This window comes from Scylla paramamosain, chromosome 3, assembly GCF_035594125.1.
Source record: "Scylla paramamosain isolate STU-SP2022 chromosome 3, ASM3559412v1, whole genome shotgun sequence".
In the NCBI taxonomy this organism is placed as follows: domain Eukaryota; kingdom Metazoa; phylum Arthropoda; class Malacostraca; order Decapoda; family Portunidae; genus Scylla; species Scylla paramamosain.
The window spans coordinates 23,567,574-23,585,962 of record NC_087153.1 but is presented as its reverse complement, the minus strand read 5'-3'; the positions used below and the strand labels follow the sequence as shown (position 1 = coordinate 23,585,962).

The 18,389-nt window shown below is 38.2% G+C and overlaps 2 protein-coding genes across 5 annotated transcripts in view; one reads left to right on the top strand and one right to left on the bottom strand.

Annotated features, from left to right (window-relative positions):
- LOC135093042 (vacuolar protein sorting-associated protein 54-like) overlaps nt 1-18,389 on the top strand; it is a 351,426-nt gene that overhangs the window by 264,652 nt on the left and 68,385 nt on the right. The gene's annotated exons all lie outside the window — the stretch shown is intronic.
- LOC135116378 (mucin-2-like) lies at nt 11,843-14,356 on the bottom strand. Its single transcript, XM_064033800.1, has 2 exons — nt 14,240-14,356; nt 11,843-14,026 (listed from the first exon to the last, which is right to left on the bottom strand). Exons 1-2 carry the CDS (start codon nt 14,266-14,268, stop codon nt 13,366-13,368), a joined length of 690 nt encoding a protein of 229 aa, XP_063889870.1. The 5' UTR covers nt 14,269-14,356; the 3' UTR covers nt 11,843-13,365.

Genomic DNA, 18,389 nt, shown 5'->3' with positions numbered 1-18,389 from the left:
TTATATATATATATATATATATATATATATATATATATATATATATATATATATATATATATATATATATATATATATATATATATATATATATATATATATATATATACAATGTAATAAGAATTACTCTTATATCAAGTGTTACTTCATCCCTTTTGATATGACCCAGCAATATCCAACCAGTTTTCTTTCCAAAACTGTTTCTTCTCAAAAGTCCTTCCTCTTAGACATATTCTTTCCTAAGTTATTCCTCCTTGTAGTACTGTACATACATGGACTGAAAGGGGTATCACCAGACAGTTGAAAACACTGACTATAATTTACATCATGTTCAAATTGTATTGGCCTTTTATATCACCATTTATGCACCACCACTCCACAATCACATCCTCACCAACACTATTAATGATTACTTCTCACTATACACATTAATGAAGCAATTGGACCAATGTAGTTTCTGGTAGAGTTTATGTGAGAGAATTTCATCAGTTCATAAACATTTATGAATAGTATGAACTAGTTTAAGGGGTGTGTGTGTGTGTGTGTGTGTGTGTGTGTGTGTGTGTGTGTGTGTGTGTGTGTGTGTGTGTGTGTGTGTGTGTGTGTGTGTGTGTGTGTCAATCAAGAGCACTGTAATATCATGGAGACTTATCAGTTGTCTGTTTATTGACAGATAGCTATTACAGGTATGTTGAATACTACTGGTAGGTTATCTTTCATCACCACCTCTGTTATTTGAATTTATAGTTGACAGCAATCCATGTAAAAATAAAACTGTGGAAATTGAAACCATGGTTAATGAGGGATGACTAGACTACTACTGTTGTTGTTATTATTATTATTATTACTATTATTATTATTATTGTTATTGTTATTATTATTACTATTGTAGTTATGTTTTTGAAGGTGTATATATATATTATTTACATATTTCAGTAAATAGTCATTCCAGATGTCATGTTTAAAGATATTTATAGTTTTGCAGTTTGAGTCTCAGGGGCACATCTTGAGTGTGTGTGTGTGTGTGTTTGTGTATGTGTGTGTATTTACCTAGTTGTAACATACAGGAAAAGAGCTATGCTCATGCTGTCCCATCTCCATATCTATTTTTATCTCTGTCTTAAATTTGTTTACTGTACTTGCATCAATGACTTCCCTGTCCAAATCATTCCAGACCTCCACAGCTCTATGTGGGAAGCTATTTTTCTAAACATCTCTTCTACAAGCATTCTTTTTAAGTTTTTTGTTGTGTTCCCTTAAGACTCTTGTATCCCATATCACCAAGTCCTCCCTATTCAACTTTTCCATTCCAGTCATCACTCTGTACAATGTGATCAAATCACCTCTCTCTCTCTTCTAAGTTTTAATGTTGACTCAATTTTGACAATCTTTCTTCGCATAGTATTTCTCTCAAACTTGGAAGTAACTTTGTTGCTGCTTTTTGTATCCCTTCCAACTTATAAATTTCTTGGCACTAGGTGACCATACCACAACTGCATACTCCAATTTTGGGTGCATCATAGTCACAATCAATTTTTTTTTTTTTTTATCATTTCTTAATCCAAATATATAAATCCTGATCTTATGTTTCTCAGTAAGTTATATGTTTTGCCTGTAATCTTGTTTATATGTTTCTTTGGTGACAGCTTATCAATAATTATTACTCCAAGGTCTTTTCTTCTGTTCTTTTGCCTATTCTCTCATTCCCCAATGAATAATCTCCCATCTGTCTCTTGCCACTCTTGCCAAATTCTTTCACAATGTATTTACCTAGTTGTGTTTTATGGGAAAAGATCTATGCTCATGCTGTCTCATCTCCATATCTTTTAATATCCAACTTAACCTTGAATCCATGTATATTTTTTGCATTTACTATCTCATCCAGACTGTTTTATACATCAGTACTTAATATCAGAAATTATACTGTGCTGTCACTGCACTGAGAAAAATTATCACTGAGTGTGGGCTGATTAACACAATATACAAATATTTTCCAAACTGAATTGAAAATGAACTGGTCCACATGAGTTTGTCAAGTTGGTTGCATCTTTATCATGGTAATGAGCAAATTTCATTGCGTGACCTCCATTACTGCTGTGCAATTTTTTCCTTTTTTTTATTCATGTTGATGAACATGTCTTGCAAATATTATAGTAAAAATATCATAATGTAATGCCTGCATATTTTTGTTACTGCATAACATATTTATTGTATGTGCATAATCTAACACTATTTTATTCATTCACTTTTTTGATGGTTCACTTAATATTATTGGTCTGATTCTGGTTAAGGAACATAGCATTGATTACAATTTAATTTCCATCTTGTTTTTAAAGTGGGACTGATCCATCCTTGGACATTTCAAGTGATGAGATGTATTCATATGCCTGTACTTAAATGGCTTTCAGGTGACCTTTATTTAATGAAAGATACTAAATTATTTTAATATTTACATATAATATTTTATTTCTTACTGTACTTTTTTTTATGTTCATTAGCATACTACCACAAATAGAAAAAAAAATACATTTCTTTGTACTGACTAATCATGTTGGATTTTTAAAAACTTTTTAGTGCATTTGCTGAAGCATTTCTTTACAGTTCCTTATTATATTATTGTTGTACTTTATTGTATAGTTTAATAGTTGTATTTAATACTTTTATCCAATTTCATCAATAAATTACTGTAAAGTTTATGTACATAGTGTGTAAATAAATTGTAGCATCTCCTTATATAGTTTATTTATAAGTTTTTGCAGAGATTCCTAGTTGTTTAACAAATAAATTGTAGCAGCTTATATATTCAGCATTAATGGGTTTAATAAAGTAAAGTAGATGAATACAAAAGAGAACAGTGTGCCTTCACCATTATAAATTTTTCATTTAAGAAATGACTGTATAACTATATGTTTATGTAAATATAATTTGTCCTCTTTCTCTTAAACATACACACACACACACACACACTATACATACACAATGGGGAATGAGCTTATCAAAAAGGAAACAAGAAAAAGATCTTGGGGTAATCATAGTTGATAGCCTGCCACCTGAAAAGCACATAAATAAAATCACAGCCAAAACTTATAACCTGTTAAGAAACATCAAGGCAGCTTTCAATTATATAGGTGGAGAAATGACTAAGAAACTGATTACAACCCTAATAAGGTCAACATTGGAGTATGTAGCCCTGGTATGGTCTCCAAACTTGAAAAAAGCACATAAGAAAATTAAAAAGAATTCAAAGAGCAGCCTCAAAACTTCCTTCCAATTTAAGGGAACTGTCATACGAAGAGAGACTGAAGGCATTAAAACTGACAACTCTGGAACAGAGGAGGGAAAGAGGAGACTTAATATCAGTGAATAGAGATACAAAAGGATTAGAAAAGTTGACAATGAAGACTTGATGATGTAACAACCATGTCAATCCACTCAAATGAACGAGGCACAATCTCCATGGCCATTAACACACACACACACACACACACACACACACACACACACACACACACACACACACACAAAAAAAAATATATATAAATAAATAAATAAATAAAAAAAAAAAAATATATATATATATATATATATATATATATATATATATATATATATATATATATATATATATATATATATATATATATATATATATATATATATATATATATATATATATATATCATTTGGGACATAGTTTTCTGCCTTCCTTGTACCGACCAGGGGGCAGGGAGGTGTTAATGGAGAAACAGTATTTTATTTTATTTATTTTTATTTACTTTTATTTTTTTTGTAGGAAGGACACTGGCCAAGGGCAATAAAAATCCAATAAAAAAATATGCCCACTGAAATGCCAGTCCCATAAAAGGATCAAAGCAGTGGTCAAAAATTGATGAATAAGTGACTTGAAACCTCCCTCTTGAAGGAATTCAAGTAATAGGAAGGTGGAAATACAGAAGTAGGCAGGGAGTTCCAGAGTTCACCAGAGAAAGGGATGAATGATTGAGAATACTGGTTAACTCTTGCATTAGAGAGGTGGACAGAATAGGGGTGAGAGTAAGAAGAAAGTCTTGTGCAGCGAGGCCGTGAGAGGAGGGGAGGCATGCAGTTAGCAAGATCAGAAGAGCAGTTAGCATGAAAATAGCGGTAGAAGACAGCTAGATATGCAACATTGCGGCAGTGAGAGAGAGGATGAAGAAAGTCAGTTAGAGGAGAGGAGTTGATGAGACGAAAAGCTTTTGATTCCACCCTGTCTAGAAGAGCAGTATGAGTGGAACCCCCCCATACATGTGAAGCATGTATGGTCCTTGTACAGAGCAGCTGGGGGGTGAGAAAAACTGGCGGAGACATCTCAGAACGCCTAACTTTATAGAAACTGTTTTAGCTAGAGATGAGATGTGAAGTTTCCAGTTCAGATTATAAGTAAAGGACAGACCGAGGATGTTCAGTGTAGAAGAGGAGGACAGTTGAGTGTCATTGAAGAGGGGATTGTTGTCTGGAAGGTTGTGTCGAGTTGATCGATGGAGGAACTGACTTTTTGAGGCACTGAATAATACCAAGTTTGCTCTGCCCCAATCAAAAATTTTAGAAAGAACAGAAGTCAAGCGTTCTGTGGCTTCCCTGCATGAAATGTTTACCTCCTGAAGGGTTGGACATCTATGAAAAGACGTGGAAAAGTGCAGGGTGGTATCATCAGCGTAGGGGTGGATAGGACAAGAAGTTTGGTTTAGAAGATCATTGATAAATAATAAGAAGAGAGTGGGTGACAGGACAGAACCCTGAGGAACACCACAGTTAATAGATTTAGGAGAAGAACAGTGACTGTCTACCACAGCAGCAATAGAATGGTCAGAAAGGAAACTTGAGGTGAAGTTACAGAGAGAAGGATAGAAACCGTAGGAGGGTAGTTTGGAAATCAAAGCTTTATGCCAGACTCTATCAAAAGCTTTTGATATGTCCAAGACAACAGCAAAAGTTTCACCAAAATCTCTAAAAGAGGATGACCAAGACTCAGTAAGGAAAGCCAGAAGATCACCAGTAGAGCAGCCTTGACAGAACCCATACTGGCGATCAGATAGAAGGTTGTGAAGTGATAGATGCTTAAGAATCTTCCTGTTGAGGATAGATTCAAAAACTTTAGATAGGCAGGAAATTAAAGCAATAGGACGGTAGTTTGAGGGATTAGAACGGTCACCCTTTTTAGGAACAGGTTGAATGTAGGCAAACTTCCAGCATGAAGGAAAGGTAGATGTTGACAGACAGAGCTGAAACAGTTTGACTAGGCAAGGTGCAAGCACGGAGGCACAGTTTCGGAGAACAATAGGAGGGACTCCATCAGGTCCATAAGCCTTCCAAGGGTTTAGGCCAGCGAGGGCATGGAAAACATCATTGCGAAGAATTTTAATAGGTGGCATGAAGTAGTCAGAGGGTGGAGGAGAGGGAGGAACAAGGCCAGAATCGTCCAAGGTAAAGTTTTTAGCACAGGTTTGAGCGAGGAGTTCAGCTTTAGAAATAGATGTGATAGCAGTGGTGCCATCTGGCTGAAATAAAGGAGGGAAAGTAGAAGAAGCAAAGTTATTGAAGATATTTTTGGCTAGATGCCAGAAGTCACGAGGGGAGTTAGATCTTGAAAGGTTTTGACATTTTCTGTTAATGAAGGAGTTTTTGGCTAGTTGGAGAACAGACTTGGCATGGTTCTGGGCAGAAATATAAAGTGCATGAGATTCTGGTGATGGAAGGCTTAAGTACGTACCTTTTGTGGGCCACCTCTCTTATCATGTATAGCACGAGAACAAGCTGTGTTAAACCAAGGTTTAGAAGGTTTAGGACAAGAAAAAGAGTGAGGAATGTATGCCTCCATGCCAGACACTACCACCTCTGTTATGTGCTCAGCACACAAAGACGGGTCTGACACGGAAGCAGTAGTCATTCCAAGGAAAATCAGCAAAATACCTCCTCAGGTCCCTCCAACTAGCAGAGGCAAAATGCCAGAGGCACCTTCACTTAGGGGGATCCTGAGGAGGGATTGGAGCGATAGGACAAGATAAAGATATGAGATTGTGATCGGAGGAGCCCAACGGAGAAGAAAGGGTGACAGCATAAGCAGAAGGATTAGAGGTCAGGAAAAGGTCAAGAATGTTGGGCATATCTCGAAGATGGTCAGGAATACGAGTAGGGTGTTGCACCAATTGCTCTAGGTCATGGAGGATAGCAAAGTTGTAGGCTAGTTCACCAGGATGGTCAGTGAAGGGAGAGGAAAGCCAAAGCTGATGGTGAACATTGAAGTCACCAAGAATGAAGATTTCTGCAAAAGGAAAGAGGGTCAGAATGTGCTCCACTTTGGAAGTTAAGTAGTCAAAGAATTTCTTATAGTCAGAGGAGTTAGGTGAGAGGTATACAGCACAGATAAATTTAGTATGAGAGTGACTGTGTAGTTGTAGCCAGATGGTGGAAAACTCAGAAGATTCAAGAGCGTGGGCACGAGAGCAGGTTAAGTCATTGCGCACATGAATGCAGTATCCAGCTTTGGATCGAAAATGAGGATAGAGAAAGTAGGAGGGAAAAGAAAAGGGGCTACTGTCAGTTGCCTCAGACACCTGAGTTTCAGTGAGGAAAAGAAGATGAGGTTTAGAAGGTGGTTTTCTACAGATTGAAAATTAGATCCTAAACTGCGAATGTTGCAGAAGTTAATGAGGAAAAAGTTGAGGGGGGTGTCAAGACACTTAAGGTCGTCGACAGAAAGGCAGTCCGACCTGGGGACATTTATGATCCCCTCCCCAGATGGGGACTCCCAAGGCTGGTGTAGGAGTTGCCATGATGATTTTAAAATTTTTGAGTGAAGAGTGAGTGTGTTATTAGGTGCTTGTAGTTTTGTGTGGAGGAAGAGAGTTGTCTTTAGAGGGCAGGCTGTGACTGCCCCCTTGTGTTGAGACACAAAGGGAAACATTCAGTGAGGTCAGAGCTGGGTTTAATGATAAGTTCACAGCACCTCCTGAACAGTGCTTTAGACCTCACTGAGAGTAATTATTGTTTCAGCAGGTGTCTACTGCTTCCTCCTAATACTGTAGTGATTTATCAAAAAATATATATAAAAAAGAAAAAAAAAACTAATCAAACCAAAATAAAATAATAGACATTTTTTTTTCTTTGAACTTATTACAGCAGGTATCTAGAATGAATCATTTTCACAATCCATCGGTTGATTAAATCCCTTAACAAACCAATCTGAAAAACGGAGTCTGGAATATGCACCTGTAAGTTATTTGCATCCACTAATCACTAGCGATCCGTTCTCTGGATAATTGTATCCCACCAGTTAATTTACACTGAGTTGGATACCACTTTACAAGGCACTTCACTCGCAGTTATTCCTCTAACTCATCCTACTATTAACTACAAAGCAAGAAATTAACAATGCTTTCCCCAGACATTCGTCAGCACGAGGCCACATGGAGTCCTGCAGCCCAGAGAGAGAAGACACGAATCATTACATAATGCTAATAATGATAATGTTGAGCAATACAATCACTACACCTTCATTAGAGATATCAACTAATGAAGGTGAACACAGCTACCCTTAAAATTCACCAATAATTAAATCAGAGTTTCAGAGTTCACCCGAGCACTCACCTGTGGCTCCGAGAGGGAAGACGCGAGTGCCTTTGTGGTTACTGCAAGGCTCTACCCGGGACACAAGTTGCCACAACAAATATACTAGTGGTGGGCAGGACTCGGTAACATGAGAACTCGCGGTTCCGAGTCCAGAGGCTTGCGGATCCACGGGAACCGGTTCCAGAACCGGTTCCCACTCTTCTCTGGGACTCGGGTAGAAAGCGTGTAGCAAGTCCCAGACACTGGACCCGCCAGCGTGTCGTTCGGTTCCCAGCGCGAGGCGAGTCTGGGAACCGAGTTCCGCTCTCTCCTGGGACTCGGGTAGACAGCGCGTGGTGACTATAATAGACGCTAGATTCGCCAGGCACGAGTCCCAGCGAGTCTGGGAGCCGTGTAGAGTTTTACGGATTACCAAGTCATGAAGATACTGAATGATTACTTTGCTTACTCTTTAGTTTCTCACACAGAGGATTCTTTCATAGCACACGCTTGTTTATTTTTATTTATTGCTGAACATAACTATATTTACATATGTCAGTGACGTACATAAACAGATTTTTAATGCATTTAATATATTCATTTACAATCAAAATGAAGTATAAGATTATGATAATAACAGTTAAAAGATGTTATAAGGGATAAGTTTATTTCTTGAATACAGTAATTAAGTACATAATATTGAATCCCAAGTAGATAAAACAAACGTTCATATTCAATGTATTTTTGAAATAATAAATTCCATATCATCATTATATCATCACTGAATAAGTGCATTTCATATAAAGCAACAAAATGAAGAATTTAATATATATATATATATATATATATATATATATATATATATATATATATATATATATATATATATATATATATATATATATATATATATATATATATATATATATATATATATATATATATATATATATATATATATATATATATATATATATATTATGAACATTTCATACAACAGTATTTCCTGGAGATTAAACAAATATATTCATATTGAATGTTCATATGGGGAAAATCAATCAAGATATATTGATATATTTAATATTGATATACGAGATTGCTTCCTTATCACATACTGAATATCAGAGAAAAGAAAATCCTTATACCTTAAATAAAGTAGCCAGTGAATGAATTAATATTTCCGTATCACATTCAATATCACAGAAGAGAATATCCTTATGCTTTATAAAGTAATAATTAATAAGTAAATAAATAAATGTTTCCTCATCACAGACTGAATATCACTGGCAGTAAGTTTCCTTTGAATACAAAGTATACATGCATTTGTCCTTATTTTATGGTATAACATTTCACAAGTTTTTATTAAGGAAGAGAATCATGTTTATATTTTCTTCCTTAAGGCTGCTTCACCTATGGGAGATTAGATTAATTCACCTGCTTTAGAAAAAAGTCGTTCCGATGGAACGGAAGATGCAAGTGTACACAGATATCTCCTTGCCAGCTCTTTTAACTTGGGGAAGAGGGTTGCGTGTTCTTTCCACCATCCTAGAGGATATCTCTTCAAGATATATTTTCATTTCAATGTGTCGATGGCTGTTTTTTTTTTTTTTTTTTCAATTTTAGCATCGAACCTACTCTAAAGGGATTTCTTTTCTGATGAGTCATGGTTGTTGGAGCCTCCAACAACCATGACTCATTAGCACATCACACGCCGCAGCGAAGCCGCCTCCAACTTGGAGGTGGCTTCGCTGCGGCGTGTGATGTGCTTGCAGCACTTGGATTCTCATTTGAACGCATGAGGTTGACTAAGCGTTCCTCCATCAGTTTGACGTTGGAGCTTTCTGAGAATGGCACCTTTTTTAATCGTGGATCTAAAAGGGTAGCTGCCGCAAAAAAGAAAGCTCCTACCGCACCGAATCTTCGCTCCATCTGCCTTTGGAGTTGCCTGCCAAGATAACATTGACTGTAAGTCACCTGGGGTTCCATGGCATTGGCTGAATTCATGAATTCTTGGATTCCCCTCACCATCGGTATTACTTTAGAGAGGAAGGTCATCTTTTCTGATGACGTTTCTTTTGTTGCCTCCTCAAATGGCTCCAGAAGGTTGATTGTGCTATGGAGAAGTGCAAGCTCCTTGTCCTCGAGGCACATGTTGTTCTTCCCCTGCAGGCACAGAGTAGTGGTGACAAGTTCGTGTTTCTCATTATATATTTTTCATCATATAGTATGTAGAATTACATCTGGTTTCTACATCTTGAATCAGCTTATTAGCAGGTTGATTGTGTTGCTCCTGCAGTTAGATAAGCTTATCAGAGGCCCTCACATTGTGGTGGAAGAAATTTACAATGACCTTGATTTTTCTCTGAGTTTTTGGACATCCTCAGTGTTTTAATTGAGTCTTGGACAAGATTTAGAGTATGAGCAAAACATGGGATTTGTTTCAGGCTCATCATTTTTATTGCTGCAGTCATATTAGCAGCATTATCAGTCACAATGGAACCCATTTTATCTAATATGTTGCATTTGTTGCAAATGAGTCTTAGCTTCTCTGCAATATTTTCTGATGTGTGGGACTGAACCATACATACAATATCTAACACAGCAGACTTTAGAGTCTACTGTGAAGAAATGTAGTGAGCTGTCACTGTCAGGAATCCTTTTGTCTGACAGGATGTCCATATGTCAGTAGTCAGTGAGATGTATTTCACCATCTCTAGTTCTTTTTGAACTCTTTTTACCTCTCGGTTGTAAGTAGAGGGCAAAACAGTTTTACCCTTTTCTGTGCGGCTGGACAATTCGTACTTAGGGTAAAGTCCATGAACTAGATTCCTGAACCCTTTGTCTTCCACAACAGATAGTGGTTGCAGGTCTTCCACTATCATTCTGACGTCATTTTTATAGGGCTGAGCCCTTGTGATTGTCTCCATTAGAGTGGGCTGAGCTGAAGTAAACGACCTGGCAGTCTTTTCAGACACGTCACATTCACTGTCCTCCTTTAACTCAGCATATTCTGTAGGATGTCTCGTGCGGAGATATTTCAACATGCTGGAAGTACCATCACAAAACTTAAGTGCATCTTTGCACACCAAGCTTGTGACAGCATCAGAAGATGTCTGCTCCTTATAGTTCCACACAGGAGCAATTCTATTTCTCTTGGGTGCCATGGCTGACAAACACAAAGCTAATTTTGTCACGTTGTTTGCTTGAAAAAAGTTACGTTACCGCACAAGTTTGGTGAGTACAAAGTTGTATACCTTTAACTCTGTGCACCTAAAAAAAAAAAAAATAGAGTATGAAATTTAGATATATGATAGTTTGAGAAAGGAAGAGTTGCAGTACAAGTGAATAATGAGTAAATTCATATGCATCGGGAAAATGAGAGTAAATTTGTGTGGAGGCAACTGCCACGGATCCCCCCTCTGGAGCGGTTTAGCCTCTTATGAGCTGCGTGCGAGATGGGCATCCATTATATATACCTAGTTGTGATGTCACCAGACATCTAATGAATACGCAAAAAAAAAAAAAAAAAAAATCTTATGGCAACACTAAAGTGGTGGTGCTATTGGCCAGCTTGAGCGAAACTTCTCTTTGACTTTCATGCAATTTCTTTAATATTCGTGCAAGGATGCGATTCATGCAATTTCAGTACGTTCTACTTCATTTTAGCAGTACTGTATGAAACGTATTTTGTTTCATAATTACTTCTAAAACATATTATCTAATGTTTGATATACTGAGGCGCCATACAAATTAATAATTGCTTGGACTCGTTAAGAGTCCAGATTTGGTTCCCACCCAGCCCTAAAATATACCTCTATTTTTTGTTTCCACTCTCCCACAATGACCACCTGATTTTACTGCTTCATCTCACTCGATTTCCTGTATTATTTAACAAGATAAACCTTACGACAAAAGATACATGCGCAATTTCTCAAATAAACCACCAAAATAAATTATCGTTCCCAACCATGCAATATTGGAACTTAACATTTCACATGTGTTAATTAAAACAGCAAAGAATTACAACTGAGTCGTGAGTTAAAAAAAAAAAAAATAGCAATGTTGGCTAGACAGGGTCTCACAAGAGAATACAGGACGTTTCGACGGAACTACAATTCGACGGTCTGTCTTGGACGATTCGACGGTGTGGATATTTTCCAGTCTTGGGCGATTCGACGGTTCTGCTAAAAATCAACATTAGGATATTCACGTTATTTATTCATTTATCATTATTCAGATAACAGGATAAAATACATTATTGTACAGTAAAAGATATACACTTAAAAGCTACATTTCCATATTTTCATCCGCTGACCTAGTATAATGAGGATGGTGATACTGGGAGACACGGCGAAGTAAATCTTGAGGCCGTAGTTCACCATCTTTGTACTCTTGCCACATGTCAAAATTATTATTTTTTTTTTCTGGTAGTCCTTGTATGTCTGTCTTTGGTACCATTGCAGCTTGCCCTCTGACGCTAAAAGGCACTGGCTATTTACAAGCTTTGCTTCTTCATGCAAAACCTCTATCAGCTCATACACGTTCACATTCCGATATTTGCTACACATAATGTTCAAATAATTATGCCATCCTTCAATATCATTGTTGGTCCTAATTGCTAAGCCAAAGACTGACCTGGGGACTGGGTGTCCACAAACGTCCTTCTATCCAAGTGTCTTCGATGTACTCCAACAAGCTATGGAAACCTATGTGGGCTATTGTATGACTTTCTGCCACTATATTCCTGAACTCATTGAAGGTAGATCGTATCTGCTCTGCTGGTAAGAATGGAAGACACAGAAGTTGACGTAGGAACCTACTTGTGTTCTTCTTTCTACGGTATGATGGAGCTAATCCTAATTCATTAATCTTTTTCCACACTGCCTGGGTCCAATGAAAGCAACATCCAGCAAGGGTGACATCGGGTTTTACTCTCTGGAAGGCTCCCCACACAGCAGACTCAAAATCCATAACAACTCTCTTGACTAAATTACTGGGAATTCTTTCCATGATATAATCCAAAATCTTTGCGAAATCCTCTTTATTTCTGCGTGACATCAGGACATAAACAAGAGGCACCTGCTTCATGTTGTCACCTTGCCGAATAAAACTGTGGATGCTCCACAACTGCTGAAATTGTTGCTGGTCTGCCTTAAAAGTTGCATCCACATACCACGTCTTTGCCTTGGAAAGAAGGGAAAGAAGCAGGGAAGTGAACATGATCACATGGCGGGCAGATCCTACTGTCATATTATGCTGTACAAAATTGTCAGGCAGTTCTTCTGTTACCCAAGTGAAGTTCAGAACTTGCGTAACAAGGAGATCAGAACAGCCTTCGGCTGTTCTGATCTCCTTGCCTGGCGTAGACGATTGGTGGTGCGAACAATAGATGACATCTTCGGCATGCTGGACAAAGGTGCATCAGCTGGCAGGTGTCTGTGTACTGCTTCTTTCGCAAGGGTCGATCCTGAAGCAAATGGGCGCTCTTTTCCTTGTTGTCGCACATAGGCCTTGATGTTGGCAGCAGGCAGGGCACAGTCTGTCGGAGAACATCTATGAGGATGAGCCCCTATCTTGAACGTTTCACCATGCTGGGTGATAGAAGCAAGGCAGTTCACAAACTTGTTGTGGACAGTACATCTCCAACGTTGGTCACCTTTCTTGTTAACCTTGCCATCCTTGTTATACGAGTAACCACGACTGACAAGGATGTCTCCTCCGCGCTTTGATCCTCCAACTACGATGGTAAACTCCTCTTCATCAGATTCTGGTAGTATCTCATCTGGAATAGAAGTAGTGGGTTCCAGGTTTGACTCCATGTAAAGATGGGTGAATGAATGAAATTACAGGGTGGTCTTCGATATTATTTACATCAGGAGAAGTAGGCTGAAGTTCCATCGATGTTGGTGACACTGTTGGAGGTGGGAAGGAAGGAAAGAAGTTGGCATCTGGTGAAAAGTCTGCATTCAGATATGATGGTATGGAGGATAAGTGTGTTATTGGTAGGGAACCTGAGAGTGACTCTGAGTCAGAAGCAGAGGAGGAGTCATACATTGATGAGACAAGTCGAGGAAGTGATGCAGTAGGTGTGCTGGTAGATGGAAGTGTAACTGGTGATGGTGTTTCTGGTTGTGTTAGTGGAGTGGTAGCTGGTGTTTCTGGTTGCGTTAGTGAAGTGGTAGCTGGTTGTGTCAGTGACATGGTAGTTGGTGTTGCAGGTTGTATTAGTGAAGTGGTAGTGGATACAGCGGAGACATCACCACATCCTGTGCAAGTCCACTGGATGTCTATCTTTGAGAGAACAGCTTGTCTGTATTCTTCCTGGGAAATGCCAGTGTGGCAGGTGCGGTGCTGCCACTGTTCACACCCATCACACTGGAGGACTTGCTGCTTAGGTCGAACTTTCCTTTGGCAGGTGATGCATGGGTAAGGAACAACCCTACAAGCAATACAAAAACACAACTGCTAAAAAATGCAAAGTGTGTACAACAAACAAAAGTGTACAACCCTACAAGCATAATAGAAAAAAAAAAATACTACAACACACAACTGGTAAAAAAAAAAAAAAATGCACTCAACTGGTAAAAATGTAAAGTGTATACAACAGACAAAATTACAAGGTAAAGAAAGATATACATAGTTATAGGCCTACCTGTCCATGTGCAGCTTCCTTGTGATCATTCTTAATTAGGTTGATATTAATATATCAAACGAGTAGTAGTCTCCTCTGTAGCGTCCAGTAAGCGAGAGTGAGACAGACAGGGGAATGGAAGCCACTACAATGAATAGGAAACCTGAATCATGAACCTGAACCGTATGAATTTGAATAGTTTCATTCAGGTATTCATTTTTACGCCTGAGTGAGACAGACAGGGGAATGGAAGTAACTGATTATTCATGCTATTCTGGATATAAATATGTAATTATGAGTCCTGAATCTGAATTACGAATAATTTTATTATAATATTATGTTAGTTGGTAATATATAATGCATATTTATCAACTTATATATAAAGGGCGATTCGATGGAAAATTCCGAGGCGTTTCGACGGGGACGTGACTTTGGGCGGATCGACGACGACGCCGAATTGCGACGCCGCCGAACCGTCCTGTTACCCTCACAAGAGACCCTGTACACCCGTAATTGAGCCCTGCACCGAGTCCACATAGGAGATGGTTCAGGGAAGCTAGTCCAGGTGTGGCAGCTTTGTGAAGGAGCTGGGAATTGTGGTCATAATATATATATATATATATATATATATATATATATATATATATATATATATATATATATATATATATATATATATATATATATATATATATATATATATATATATATATATATATATATATATATACGACTACAGAGTCATTCTCATACTAAATTTATCTGTGCTGTATACCTCTCTCCTAACTCCTCTGACTATAAGAAATTCTTTGACTACTTAACTTCCAAAGTGGAGTACATTCTGACCCTCTTCCCTTTTGCAGAGATCTCCATTCTTGGAGACTTCAATGTTCACCACCAGCTTTGGCTTTCCTCTCCCTTCACTGACCATCCTGGTGAACTAGCCTACAACTTTGCTATCCTTCATGACCTAGAGCAATTGGTGCAACACCCTACTCGTATTCCTGACCGTCTTGGAGATACGCCCAACATTCTTGACCTTTTCCTGACCTCTAATCCTTCTGCTTATGCTGTCACTCTTTCTTCTCCGTTGGGCTCCTCCGATCACAATCTCATATCTTTATCTTGTCCTATCACTCCAATCCCTCCTCAGGATCCCCCTAAGCGAAGGTGCCTCTGGCGTTTTGCCTCTGCTAGTTGGGGGAACCTGAGGAGGTATTTTGCTGATTTTCCTTGGAATGACTACTGCTTCCGTGTCAGAGACCCGTCTTTGTGTGCTGAGCGCATAACAGAGGTGATAGTGTCTGGCATGGAGGCGTACATTCCTCACTCTTTTTCTCGTCCTAAACCTTCTAAACCTTGGTTTAACACAGCTTGTTCTCGTGCTATACATGATAGAGAGGTGGCCCACAAAAGGTACTTAAGCCTTCCATCACCAGAATCTCATGCACTTTATATTTCTGCCCGGAACCATGCCAAGTCTGTTCTCCAACTAGCCAAAAACTCCTTCATTAACAGAAAATGTCAAAACCTTTCAAGATCTAACTCCCCTCGTGATTTCTGGCATCTAGCCAAAAATATCTCCAATAACTTTGCTTCTTCTTCTTTCCCTCCTCTACTTCAACCAGATGGCACCACTGCTATCACATCTATTTCTAAAGCTGAACTCTTTGCTTAAACCTTTGCTAAAAACTCTACCTTGGACGATTCTGGGCTTGTTCCTCCCTCTCCTCCACCCTCTGACTACTTCATGCCACGTATTAAAATTCTTCGTAATGATGTTTTCCATGCCCTCGCTGGTCTAAACCCTCGGAAGGCTTATGGACCTGATGGGGTCCCTCCTATTGTTCTCCAAAACTGTGCCTCCGTGCTTGCACCTTGCCTAGTCAAACTCTTTCAGCTCTGTCTGTCAACATCTACCTTTCCTTCTTGCTGGAAGTTTGCCTACATTCAACCTGTTCCTAAAAATGGTGACCGCTCTAATCCCTCAAACTACCGTCCTATTGCTTTAATTTCCTGCTTATCTAAAGTTTTTGAATCTATTCTCAACAGGAAGATTCTTAAACATCTATCACTTCACAACCTTCTATCTGATCGCCAGTATGGGTTCCGTCAAGGCCGCTCTACTGGTGATCTTCTGGCTTTCCTTACTGAGTCTTGGTCATCCTCTTTTAGAGACTTTGGAGAAACTTTTGCTGTTGCCTTGGACATATCAAAAGCCTTTGATAGAGTCTGGCACAAAGCTTTGATTTCAAAACTACCCTCCTACGGTTTCTATCCTTCTCTCTGTAACTTCATCTCAAGTTTCCTTTCTGACCGTTCTATTGCTGCTGTGGTAGACGGTCACTGTTCTTCTCCTAAATCTATTAACAGTGGTGTTCCTCAGGGTTCTGTCTTGTCACCCACTCTCTTCTTATTATTCATTAATGATCTTCTAAACCAAACTTCTTGTCCTATCCACTCCTATGCTGATGATAACATCCTTCACTTTTCCACGTCTTTTCATAGACGTCCAACCCTTCAGGAGGTAAACATATCACGCAGGGAAGCCACAGAACGCCTGACTTCTGATCTTTCTAAAATTTCTGATTGGGGCAGAGCAAACTTGGTATTGTTTAATGCCTCAAAAACTCAATTCCTACATCTATCAACTCGACACAATCTTCCAGACAACTATCCCCTCTTCTTCAATGACACTCAACTGTCCCCCTCTTCTACACTGAACATCCTCAGTCTGTCCTTTACTTATAATCTGAACTGGAAACTTCACATCTCATCTCTAGCTAAAACAGCTTCTATGAAGTTAGGTGTTCTGAGACGTCTCCGCCAGTTTTTCTCACCCCCCCCAGCTGCTAACTCTGTACAAGGGCCTTATCCGTCCATGTATGGAGTATGCTTCACATGTCTGGGGGGGTTCCACTCATACTGCTCTTCTAGACAGGGTGGAATCAAAAGCTTTTCGTCTCATCAACTCCTCTCCTCTAACTGACTGTCTTCAGCCCCTCTCTCACCGCCGCAATGTTGCATATCTAGCTGTCTTCTACCGCTATTTTCATGCCAACTGCTCTTATGATCTTGCTAACTGCATGCCTCCCCTCCTTCCGCGGCCTCGCTGCACAAGACTTTCTTCTTTCTCTCACCCCTATTCTGTCCACCTCTCTAACGCAAGAGTTAACCAGTATTCTCAATCATTCATCCCTTTCTCTGGTAAACTCTGGAACTCCCTGCCTGCTTCTGTATTTCCACCTTCCTATGACTTGAATTCCTTCAAGAGGGAGGTTTCAAGACACTTATCCACCAATTTTTGACCACTGTTTTGACCCTTTTATGGGACTGGCATTTCAGTGGGCATTTGTTTTATTAGATTTTTGTTGCCCTTGGCCAGTATCCTTCCTACATAAAAAAAAAAAAAAAAAAAAGAATATATATATATATATATATATATATATATATATATATATATATATATATATATATATATATATATATATATATATATATATATATATATATATATATATATATATATATATATATATATATATATATATATATATATATATATATATATATATATATATATATATATATATATATATATATATATATATATATATATATATATATATATATATATATATATATATATATATATATATATATATATATATATATATATATATATATATATATATATATATATATATATGACACAGTATCAAACATCAACCATCATAACCTTACCAAACCAAATCAAGTCTAATCCAACCCACAAACATTTTAGCCACCCTATTAAAGGCTAGTCTAACCCAGACATTTATCTCTTATATTTAAGCTTTATTCAACCCTCACACATTTTACCTACCTTATTCAAGCCTAATCCAATCCCTATCATATTTAAGTCATACAGGCATTTTACCTACCCAATAATCAAAATCCACATTTACCTCCCATATACAAGCCTAAGCCAACCCACAGACATCAATGTGGTTAGCAGTGGAAATATCTCACCCGTTTTCAAGAGTTCTCTCTAGTTTTTGGCTGCCTTTACTCTGACCCATGACTGCAGATCAGCGTGTTTTTTTTTTTTTCTTATTTCTTCTACCTCCCTGGAAACCTCCACGTGCACACATTGCTGCAATAATACAAGTCCATGCTTCTTTCTTCATGG

Bases quoted from the DNA above. Each gene is read 5' to 3' on its own strand.
- LOC135116378 (XM_064033800.1), bottom strand. From the start codon at position 14,268: ATGATCACAAGGAAGCTGCACATGGACAG. The intron at 14,027-14,239 runs GTAGGCCTATAA...TATTGCTTGTAG, and splicing joins AGGAAGCTGCACATGGACAG to GGTTGTTCCTTACCCATGCA.